The sequence below is a fragment of the Schistocerca cancellata genome, chromosome 3 (genome assembly GCF_023864275.1).
Source record: "Schistocerca cancellata isolate TAMUIC-IGC-003103 chromosome 3, iqSchCanc2.1, whole genome shotgun sequence".
Classification (NCBI taxonomy): Eukaryota; Metazoa; Arthropoda; class Insecta; order Orthoptera; family Acrididae; genus Schistocerca; species Schistocerca cancellata.
In genome coordinates, this window is record NC_064628.1 from 851550059 (window position 1) to 851562862 (window position 12804).

Sequence of the window (12804 nt, forward strand, 5' to 3'; positions counted from 1 at the left end):
CAGTCATGGATTGTCACTGACATTACATATTGGTGCAGGCTCATAGTGGCAGATGGCCAGTATTAGTAGTCATGAAAAAGCCACTCATGTCAGAGATTGGCACCCTACACCATTGCCCAACCCCCTCCCCCCACCCCACAATGCTGGTGGTTACTCTGATGCAAATGTGGTTCCAATCTGAACCCTTGACTCTTCTGTAGGCATTGGGTAGTATGGTGTCCAAGCGTTAGCCCTTTGCTGTGCCATCTGGTTCTAGGACAACTAATGCATATATCTTTCTCTAACCAGTGACATCAACCATCACACACATAATACTCATGATCCCTTTGTTGTGCTTTTATTATTCACTCTCTGTGACTTGTACAGTCCCATAATGTTTTCTCCTGGTATTCTAGTAAATATACTGGTTGCATATTCTGCCCTTGTTTGCATCCAGTACTGTAAGCTGATTTTCCATATAGTGCAGCACTCATAACAGGTGTATAAGCCAAAAAAGGAGGAGGAGGAGGAGAAGAAGAAGAACAACAACATAACTTTGCTCTTAGTCACAGCTTGGGTGATGGCCCGAAAATTTGTTTGTTTCCACTCTGTTGTTTTCAGGTGCCTCCCTCAGGTGAGAGTATTAAAATATTAGTGATTAACTGCCGAAGTATTCACAACAAAGTGCCAGAGTTTCAAGTTCCCCTGAAAAGCAATGAAGCTCACATAATAAAAGATACAGAGAGCTGATTAAAATTTTGGGGGGAAAATTTAAGTGTATATTTAAAGGATAGGCTAACGGGGAAATGGAAGTGGTGTATTTGTCACAGTAGACAAAAAATTCAAACCCACCAAGATAGAAACCAAAGCTGCATGCGAGATTGTTTGGGCAAGATTCAATATCGGGTGGGCATCAAGTGGTAATTGTCTCCTTCTTTTGCCCACCGGACTTGTTTCATGATGTAACTGAAAACTTTAGATAACACCTCAGTTCACTTGTACATAAGTTCCTCAACTATATTTTACTCATCAGTGCAGACCTTAATCGTCCAGCAATCACTCGGAGAAATTACAATTTTGTTAGTGGTGGCCCTGATAACACATCCTTTGAAATATTACTGAATGCCTTCTTTGAAAACTACCTTGCACAGATAGTTCAGAACCCAACTCGTGATGGAAATGTAGTGAATCTAATGGCAACAAATAGAGCTGACCTCTTTGATGATATCCACAATGAAAATGGTATCAGTGATAAGCTAAAATAAGCAGAAAGATATATATGTTCAGTAAAACAGATAAAAAAATCAGTAGTTTCATATCTAAATGAGGAACTTCAAACTTTCAGCACAGGGCAGGAGCATGTAGAGGAGAATAGTTTACCATGCACTGGTTGTATATATCCTCCATGGTATACAGTCACTGTAAAGAAACAGAGACCACTGCATAATAGGTGTAAAACAAAGCATAGGACTATGGGTAGAGGGATGCTTAATGAAATATGTTCGGCTGTAGAGAGACCAATGCATGAAGCCTTTTCACAAAACCCAAGGAAATTCTGGTCGTATGTAAAAGCTGTTGGTGGCACCAAAGTTAGTGTCCATTCCTTATCAAATGGAACAGGAACTGAAATTGAGGGAGCAAAGCAAAAGCTGAAAAGCTTAACTCTGTTTCAAAATGTTCCTTTACAAAGGAAACCCAGGAGAACTGTCTTAATTTAATCCTCTTACCACTGCCAGGTGTGTGAAATCAGTACTAGTGTCAGCAGTGTTGATAAACGCTGAAATCATTAAAATTGAACAAAGCACCAGGGCCTGATGGAATCCCTATCAGATTCTATATTGAAAATTCGTATGAGTTAGTCCCTCTTCTAATTATAGTCTGTCATAGAGCCCTTGAACAATAACCCAGTAGTTGTCACACCCCTCTACGAGAAGGGTAGTAGAAGTGATCTACAAAACTACTGTTCCATAGCCTTGACACTGATTTGTTGTAGAATTTCAGAAAATATTCTCATCTCAAACATAAGGAGATATCTAGAACAGTATAACCTTCTCTCTGCCAACATTGATCATGTGAAACCCAACTCACACTTTTCTCACATGACATACTGAAAGCTTTGGTTCAAGGCAGTCACATATATGTAGTACTTCTTGATTTCTGAAAAGTATTTGACTCAGTACTTCACCTACATTGTTAAAAGTTCGAACAGATGGAGTATCAGGTGGATTTTGTGAGTGGATTGAGGACTTTTTAGTGGGAGGTCACAACATGTTATCTAGGAATGTCATTGTCAGATGTAGAAGCAACTTCGGGCATTCCCCAGGGACGTGTGCTGGGACCCTTGCTATTCATGTTGTGCATTAATGACCTTGTGGACAGTATTAATACTAACGTCAGACTTTTCGCTGATGGTGCAGTTATCTATAATGAAGTACTGTGTGAAAGAAGCTGCATAAATATTCAGTCAGTTCTTGATAAGATTTCAAAGTGGCACGGAGATTGGCAACTTGCTTTAAATGTTCAGAAATGTAAAATTGTGCATTTCACAAAATGAAAAAAATGTGGTATTCTCTGACTATGATATCAGTGAGTCACAATTGGAATTGACCTATTCACACAAAAACCTGGGTGTAACAATTTGTAAGGATATGAAATGGAATGATCACACAGTTTCAATTGTGGATAAAGCAGATGCTAGACTTGAGTTTATTGGTAGAATACTGGGGAAGTTCAATCAGTCCACAAACTAGATTGCTTACAAATCCCTTGTATGACCCATTCTAGAATATTTCTCAGACGTGTGAGACCCCTACCAGATAGTACTAACAGGGACTATTGAATGTATACAGAGGAGGGCAGGACGAATGGTCGTAGGTTTGTTTGACCCATGGGAAAGTGTTACAGTGATGCTGAAGAAACTGAACTGGCAGAATCTTGAAGATAGGCATAAGCAATCCCAAGAAAATCTACTAACAAAAGTTTCAAGAATCCGCTTTAAATGACGACACTAGGAAGATACAACCGCACCCTAAGTATCGCTTACATAGGGATCATGAGAACAAGATTAGAATAATTACAGCATGCACAGGGGCATTCAAATAGTCAGTCTTCCCTCACTCTATACATGAATGAACAAGAAAGAATCCTAAAAACTGATACAACAAGATGTACCCTCTTCACTTCATGGTGGTTTTCAGAGTATGGATGTAGATATAGATGTAGATGCTGGTCTGGGTTACAACAAAACAGTGTACTTGGGAGCTATTCCCAATTGTAGGAGTACCAAATGGCTGTTGTTGAATGTTGGATGCCTCAGTACATATGTTCTGTGCATAAAAAACCAATTGTAGGATTACCAAATGGCTGTAGCAGCCTGATAAAGTATTATCAGAGACGATTTTTCCATTTGTTGAATGTTGCATGCCTCAGTACATATGTTCTGTGCATAAAAAACAATGTGGTATTGAAAACAGCAGAATGGAATTCATGATAAGTCTCCATAAACAGTTAGTTGTGTCTTCTCCTCCATGAGGACCATCAGCTAGACACACACCACAAACAACAGAAGTACTGTAGCTCTTCTCATATTAATGGATTTTCCAAACATTTTGCCAAGACAATTAGGAGAAGACCAAGAGGGCAATATAAAGTATGTACTAGCAAAGACATTTAGTAAGAAACATCTTACTATAGTATAACTTTCAAAGGCACAGAATGTGAAGTTCTTTTTTCTGCAGAATCATATTTTAAAAATATATATTATCTGTAATTATGTGTAAAAACATGTGTTTCTCTAATGCTATCTAACAAATGATATAGCTAGAATAGTTTGCTACTCATCACATAGAGGAGGCACTGAGTGGCAAACATTTAATAGTACATTTAAACATAAACTAAGCCATCAGACACAGGCCTTCAGATTTAGAAAAGCATGTGATGTGATCATGCCAGCCTGTGCTGAGGAAAATTACTAACTGAAACTCAGTCTCTCTAATGTTACAGACCTAGACTTAGCATAGGTAGTAATGCTGCTGCACTTCAGTCTCCTGGCTACTTGCTATAATTTAGTTTAGTGACCAGTTTGTATTAAATTACATACACAGTGCTGTGTAAATTGTGATCTTTTCACATTTATTGACATCAGAAAAACGATGATGATCACATTGTACTCAATAATTGAGACAGTACTTACATCACAGGGCCAGCAACATACATACAGATGTTTTGACTGAGTGGCAGCAGTTTTACTAGACACTTTTATTATCCAATTCCGATTGACACATAACTTGGCATTTAATTTGGTTATGGAGTCACTGCACATAGTACCTGTTAAATTTGTATTATTGGTTAAACATCATAATTGTACATTTTGATATGACACTGAGGACAGACTCCAATACTGTCAGTACACTATTAATGATTTACCAGTTAGCTGCAGACTAACTTACAAAATAATTGTACATTTTGAGGACACAGATGGAGAGATGTTATCAAGTTGGCTACTTAATGCAAGCTCATTGACAATGACCCAGAGATCTTCACAGTTTGGTTCACTATTGCATACTGATGGAAGCATTGTCTAAGTATACTTACAGAGGCACGTAAAAAAAAAAAATAAATAAATAAATAAAATTAAAAAAAAATTAATTTGGTGTTGCATATTAAATATTAACACAAAAGAGAGAAAAATTAGAGGGTACAAAATTATAATGAACAAAATGCAAGTGTGTTTAGCTTTAGTAACAAAAGTGCAAAATTATATGTACTATTTTATGTAAATAAAATCTGCTACTGTGGGCATTCACAGAAACCCGCCAGAAGTTACTGAAAAAATGAAATTTTCTAAATTGAATAGTTAGCAAATTAACAAGTTCTTCTAGCAATAATGGGCACTTTATTAATGAGAAAAATGTGAGTTAGAAAACTATTGTAATGAATATTGGAAATAACCATTATTTATGATTCACACATTCTGGAATATACGACTTTTGATTATGAATTATTTTTTAAATAGGAAGATTTTGTAAAAAATATAAAATGCTTATGGGAAAGAGCAGAATGAGTCCTTTTAGACAATCTATATCAGTTGACAAGTAAACATCTATTAGTTCACTGCAAATTTTATCTCCAAGTATTCTTGAAGAATCTGAAATTATGACTATTTCTTTATGAAAATTATTTGTAGGTAAAGCAACCATATTATTATTGTTTGTTATTGAGGAACCATATTGTTGTTCCAACAATCAGTGTAAAGATTAGTGAATAATTTTGCCAAATATGTAAAAATTTTGTTTATAGTAACAAATATTTTTCATAGGCCATAATATTTTTTTAAATATCTTTTCTTCACAGAACTTGTACATCATGATTCCTCTGTAGTGCCTTGAAGCAAGGATGAAGTGTTCAGAAAAAAATCTTGTCTCCCATCATGTTACTGCATTAGTAGAGCTCTGTATGTCAGTAGAACAAAGACATTGAATTTAATTATCAGCTGTCTTTCAAAAAAATATTTTTCTCCCTTGTTACAGAACTGCCCACATGGACGTCCAACTATGCGGCACTTGGTAAATTTCAGCATTTTCTTCAAAAATGAAATACCAGATTCAGGAATAAAAGTAATTAGGAAATAATTTTAGTGCTGTTGTGCTGATTTTGTTATAAAATATACAAAAAACACAAATGATGTAAAAAAACTACAGAAACTCTTTTATAGAAACCATTTACATATTTTTATAGCAGTTTTGTTCTTGGTGTTTATGATACTTGTAGATAAGAATATTTATTAGACAGGCAACTGAGGAGCAGTTAAGACTATTGTGCCTTAAAAGATTTTCTTTTAATTAATAGGCCTATGCTTTTACATTCACAGTTTAATTTAAATGTGTACATATTTATACAAAATACCATAACTAAGCTGTGTGGTATTTTATGTTGTATACGTTTTGTTTTTATTCTTTCGTATAATGAAATGTACATGTGATTGTAAAATAAATATTTTTGTTTCCCTACGCAGTTTCCTCAACTTCTTATTTGCACTAGAGGAAATATGAAAGAGGAGCTCATACAGCATAAGAATTCTAGTGGAACTTCTTTGTAACACGATACTTTATACTAGAACTCTGCCTTTTACAACTTTGAAGCTAAAAAAAAGTAAGCTAAGGAATAAATCATTAAGAAAAAAAGCCAATTATGATTTTAATCACTCACTCATTAGTCAAACAGTTGCAGCATGGATTATGGTTTTGTCCCTCTGTTTATAATTTAGATTGGGTGATTATTATTATTATTATTATTGGTTTTTAACACACTGACTGGCACATGCACGGTGATTGACGTTTCACTGCCAGGCTATGCTATGGCATCAGCTGTGAAGCTCTGCTTTGGATGGAGACAGGCACATAGTTCAGGTGTAATGCTCTGCTGTGGCCAGCAGCAGCCTCATGGCAGTCAAAATGTTAATCGATGGGAAGTTGTGGAATTTGCTGTTTTGTTTCATAATTCTGGTAAATAACAATACTTACATTAACAATCATGCATAGGATGACTTTGTTAACTTGAGACAAGGAAATATCTGAAAAACCATGCAATGGATTTAAAAAATGAAAAAATAACTGTTCAGTATTTTTAAAAATGCTATCTGGCGATACAAATGTTTTCCTCAAACCCCCCTCCACCCTCCCCCCCCCCCCCCCCCCCTCCCCCCAGGTTGTGCTGTGTGGGGCAACTTTGAAATTTTAAATAGGAACATCCCAATTTTAATGGAGATTTGGAATACATAGGAAAAAATATGTAACTCTTGTTCCAAATCAGTGTTGCTGCCCACTTTGATGCACTTATTTATTCGCACATGGAATAATTCCTTGATGCACTTATTTATTCACACATGAAATAATTCCATGCAACCAATAAGTGTCTCCAATATAATCTGGTGATACACTGAATCACATTGGACCACCTATTCTGATTCACGAATGATTATAGATGTGATCTAATACGTCCTGTGCTGCTGCAGAATAATGTGTGAGACAAACATAATATTGAAACCACAGTATTTGTCTCAAGTACAAGGATATATTTGATATTTATAACCATTCAAGGTGCCATCAATACAGAATCAATCAGTGAGTTTGTCACAAGTCATTCTACACAAAGCATTCACAGTCCAAGGATGCTGATGTCCAATGTGCCATATCTAATGTGGGTTTTCCACGTTCTAATAATGTGTGTTGTTTTGATTAATCATGGTGTGGTTTGTGTAGGTCTCAACATTCCCTGCCACTGTCTCCATAAATGTAAACAATTTCAATTTTCTCTTCTATTGCAAAGGCCTGCATTCTAACTAATAATGCAGCCTGGTTATGATGGAACATATTTAAGAAATGAAGGACAAGGTGCGTGCAATGACATCGAGTCAGATAATGAATGAATGAATGTTTCAAAACAGCTACATGGAGAAAACTGCTAAACGTGTAAGCTATTTGCCACACAGTTTTTTTTTTTTTTTTTTTTTTTTTTTTTACCCACAGATAATAACATTTTGGAACTCAATTGAGTTGTTTGTCAATTACAGTGCCATCTGTTGCACAACAACAAAAGTGGTATGTAAAAAAATTATATTTATTTATCCTTTGACAAAGAACATTGTATGGATCAAGATATATTTTCATTTCATGCGACAGGTACATAGTTTTTACTGTCTACTGTTTAACAAAAATATAATTTATTAAAAAATTATTCTAGGGCTATTTCATATTAAATTAGATTTTGTACATTTTTCTTTTGATACAATAATGGTATTGCAATTGTTTTGAACTGTAGTGCACATAAATTCATTAACACTGTAACAACAGTTTTCTATTAGAAAAATTTTTCAGACCTTTTTGAAAATATTTTTTTTGTTTATTTCTCTCAAGAATGAATGGAGTTTCTCAAGGGCTTTTGGTCCGGCTCATGATGGCTACTTTTTTGGTATTTTGTGATGTTATGTGTAGGCTCATGGAAAAGGTTCCGTTTTCTTGTGTCATGGTTGTGTTGTGTGTTGTTATCTCTAGTATTGGCAGAATATTTGAATTTTGTCCAACAGAGGAGATCGTATAGGTATATACTGGGTAATGTTAGTATTTTGAGAGCTTTAAATGCTGGTTTACATGAATCTTTCCATTTAAGGTTTGCTATCATTCTTATGGCTCTTTTTTGTAATTTAAATACTTTATTAATGTTTGTTTTTGAGGAACCTCCCCTCAAAATTATGCCGTAACTTAATGTCGTATGAATTAATGCATAGTATATTGTTTTCATTATGCCTGTATCTTTTAGGTAGCTGAGTTTGTGCAGAACATATAGATTTGCACTGAGTTCCCCCTTATACATCCTACATGCTTATCCCAGTTTACATTTTCATCAATAATTATCCCAAGGAATTTTGTATATTTGGTGTTCTCTGCTATGCACTCATCTTTGCATACATTGATATCTTCACTGTGAAAGTTTCGAAGTTTGAAGTTTACACAAATTGTTTTAGTAATATTGTTGTGCAGGCTTAATTCAGTAAATCTTTGGATGGCATTATTTACTTCTACATTGGCGTTTATTTCTAGCTTTTCTGTGTCTTTATCTTTGAACAGAAGAGTTGTGTCATCTGCATAGGTCACTATACTACCATACCTAATCATATTTGGGATCTGATTTGTGCACAGAATGAAGAGTTTGGGCCAAGAATGGAGCCTTGTGGCACAGAGAAGTGTAAAATTCTTGCTTTAGATCGTATTTTTTCACCGGTAGCAGTAGATTGGTTCCTGTTCGTCAGGTACGAGAGAATACAGTCTCCTGCATTTCCTCTTACGCCATATACTCCTAATATTTCTACTAAAGTTTTGTGGTCTACACAGTCAAATGCCTTTGTTAGATCCATAAATACTCCTACACATTTATTTTGTTTGTTATGACATTTTTGATGAGATCTGTTACTGCATCTATGGTACATTTATCTTTCTGGAAGCCAAACTGATTCTTGAAACTTCCTGGCAGATTAAAACTGTGTGCCCGACCGAGACTCGAACTCGGGACCTTTGCCTTTCGCGGGCAAGTGCTCTACCATCTGAGCTACCGAAGCACGACTCACGCCCGGTACTCACAGCTTTACTTCTGCCAGTACCTCATCTCCTACCTTCCAAACTTTACAGAAGCTCTCCTGCGCACCTTGCAGAACTAGCACTCCTGAAAGAAAGGATATTGCGGAGACATGGCTTAGCCACAGCCTGGGGGATGTTTCCAGAATGAGATTTTCACTCTGCAGCGGAGTGTGCGCTGATATGAAACTTCCTGGCAGATTACAACTGTGTGCCCGACCGAGACTCGAACTCAGGACCTTTGCCTTTCACGGGCAAGTGCTCTACCAGCTGAGCTGAGGAGACGAGGTACTGGCAGAAGTAAAGCTGTGAGTACCGGGCGGTAGTCGTGCTTCGGTAGCTCAGATGGTAGAGTTTGAGTCTCACTCGGGCACACAGTTTTAATCTGCCAGGAAGTTTCATATCAGCGCACACTCTGCTGCAGAGTGAAAATCTCATTCTGGAAACTGATTCTTGTTGATTATTTCATATTTCATCAGAAAAGCAACGAGGCTCTGTGCATAAGCTCATTCAAATATTTTTGATATAACTGGTAAAAAGAGCTATAGGCCTATAGTTTTCTGGATTGTATTCATTCCCCTTTTTATGTATTGGTTTTGTCAGTGCTGTCTTTAAGCCCTTTAGAAAAGTTCCTTCCAGTAATGATGAATTGCTTAGTTGTGTAAGAGGTTTCTTGAGTTCCTGCATACAATGTTTAATTTCTATACTTGATATTCTGTCAATTCCACATGACTGTTTGTTTTAAGTTTTTTATCTTTAGTGTTTCTTCTTCTGTCAGTGGTAAAAGTGCTATTGTTTTTCCCTGGTGATTAATAAATGTTTTTCATGTGTTATTGTATTTTCTGTTATTTGTTTTTTCTTTTAGTTTTTGGCCTACAGTGGCAAAATAGTCATTGAAGATATTTATGATTTTATTCTGTTCAGCTATAGTTTCTTTGCTGATCATGAACTGTATTTTGCTATGTTCCTGTGAGTTGGAGGGTTTGCGATTTGTACTCTTTAAAGTTTTCATCAATGCTGATTTTATATATTCTGTGCATCATTTTTATCTTGTTACTAGAGACCAAAATGTCTTTTGTTATCCATTTTTTGTTTTTGTTTGTGGTTTTGTCTTTAGTTTTTATTACTGGGCGTGTAATATTGAGATGGTAGGAAAGTGTGTCAATAAAATAAGTCACTTTATGATCCATTGATGGAGAGTCTTTTTCCAGTATTTCCCATTCTTCTTTTTGAAGTTTTATCCTAAGGTCTGTTAAGTTTTGTTCATTTAAGCTTCTTTTCTAGCTATTTTTTGTGTTTTTTCATTTGTGGTGATGTGATGTATTCTTTCCCATCGAATTAAATTCTACAATGAAAATGGGATGTTCCTATTTACGATTTCGAACTTTCTCTTGCTGGATAGCATTTTTAAAAATAATGTACATGTATTAAGTGGAAAATTAAGGATGGAATGTAACAATATTATGAAAGGGTAGTTGCTACTCACCATATAGTGGAGATACTGAGTCACAGGTAGACGCCTTAAAAAACTGTCACAAAATAAGCTTTCAGCCAATAAAGCCTTTGTCAAAAATAGACAACACACACACACACACACACACACACACACACACACACACACACACACACACAACCACAGTCTCTGGCAGCTGAAGCCAAACTATGAGCAGCAGCAGCAGTGCATGATGGGAGAGGAAACTTGGTGGGAGTAAGGAGGAGGCTGGGTAGGGAGGACAAGGGATATAACAGGGTAAGGGTGGGGCTGGGGGGCGCTAAAATGCTGCTGTGGAGTGTGCAGGGATGAGATGGAGAGAGGGTGGGGCAGCTCGGTGGTTTTATGGAGAGTGGGAAAGAATGGGGGGTGGGGGGGGGGTAGTAGAGAAGGATAGAAGTAAAAAGACTGGATGCATTGGTGGAATAGAGGGTTGTGTAGTTAGTACCGGAATGGGAACAGGGAATGGGCTAGATGGGTGAGGACAATGACTAATGGAAGTTGAGGCCAGGAGGGTTATGGGAACATAGGATATATTACAGGGAGAGTTCCCACCTGCAAAGTTCAGAAAAGCTGGTGTTGGTGGGAAGGATCCATATGGCACAGGCTGTAAAGCAGTCATTAAAATGAAAAGCGTCATATTGGGTGGCGTGCTCCGCAACAGGGTGGTCCATTGGCCATTCATGCGGACAGACAGCTTATTGGTTCAGTTTCTCCTCAAATCCTTAGGCCCATCCCACAGCCTCTCCCTGGAGTCCAACTCTCTCCTCACCCCTTCCACTCCCTGCACACCTACCTTCTATAAGCTTTCTAAAGTCCATGAAACCGACAATGCAGGACACCCCATTGTGGCTGGTGACTAGGTCTCCCTTTACTTGAACATCCCTAATGCCCATGGCCTTACCAGTATTGAACACTACCTTACCCAACACTCCACAGATTCCAGACCAACAACCTACTTCCTAGTCGACAGGACCAACTATATCCTCACCCACAATTACTTCTTTGAAGGTATTACCTACAAACAAATCTGGGGTATGGCTATGGGCACCCACATGGCAGCATCCTATGCCAACCTATTGATGGGCCATCTAGAGGAATCCATCCTAAACACCCAGAATCCTAAACCCTTCACCTGGTTCAGATTCATTGATGGCATCTTCGTGAACTGAATTGAGGGTGAGTACACCCTATCCACATTCCACAGGCACTTAAACACCTTCTCCCCCATTCGCTTCACCTGGTTCTACTCAGCCCAACAAGCCACCTTCCTAGATGCTGACTTCACCTCGGAAATGGCTACATCACTACCTCTGTCCATATCAAACCTACCAACCACAAGCAGTACCTCCACTTTCAACACCTGCCACCCATTGCATACCAAAAATTCTCTTCCATATAACCTAGCCACCCATGGCCGTCACATCTGCAGTGGTGAGTGGTCCCTCTTGAAATATACCAAGGATCTCAATGAGACCTTGTACAAAAACAAATGTCTCGTGCCTTATCTTTCCAGTCAGCCACCACCTCCCAAAGTCCCACCATCTGGCCACAGAGGGGCATTCCCCTCGTAACTCAGTACTACCCAGGACTGGAGCAACTGAATTACATTCTCTGCTAGGATTTCAACTACCTCTCATCATGTCCTGAAATGAGAAATGTCCTGCCCACTGTCCTTCCCAACCTTGTCCCCCGCAGTGGTCCACTGAACCTACTTAATATCCTCATCCATCCCTACACAACCCCTGCTCCCAACTCCTTGCCTCATGGCTAATATGCCTGTAGTAGACCTAGATGCAAGACCTGTCCACTGCTCCCAACTCCTTGCCTCATGGCTCTTATCCCTGTAGTAGGCCTAGGTGCAAGAACTGTCCCATACATCCTTCCACTACCACCACCACCACCACCACCACTACCTACTTCATTCTGGTTCCAAACATCACCTATCCCATCAAAGGCAGGGCTTCCTGTGAAACCAGTTATGTGATCTACAAGCTGAGCTGCAACCATTGTGCTGCATTCTACATGGGCATGACAACCAACAAGCTGTCTGTTTGCATGAATGGCCACTGAAACTGTGACCAAGAAACAACTGGACCATCCTGCTGCTGAGCACACTACCAAACTCAATGTTCTTCATTTCAATGACTGTTTCACAGCCTAGACCATATGGTTCCTTCCCACCAACACCAGCTTTCTGAATTG

General features: G+C 38.0%; 1 protein-coding gene across 1 annotated transcript in view; it reads left to right on the forward strand.

Moving 5' to 3' along the window:
• The window catches only part of LOC126175907 (mismatch repair endonuclease PMS2), a 163848-nt gene extending 157792 nt beyond the window's left edge, over nucleotides 1–6056 (forward strand). Inside the window, exon 14 of the mRNA XM_049922973.1 lies at nucleotides 5508–6056. Within this exon, the coding sequence (XP_049778930.1) occupies nucleotides 5508–5609 (102 nt within the window). The 3' untranslated portion in view covers nucleotides 5610–6056. The remainder of the gene's footprint in view (nucleotides 1–5507) is intronic.
• Nucleotides 6057–12804: the final 6748 nt, after the last annotated feature.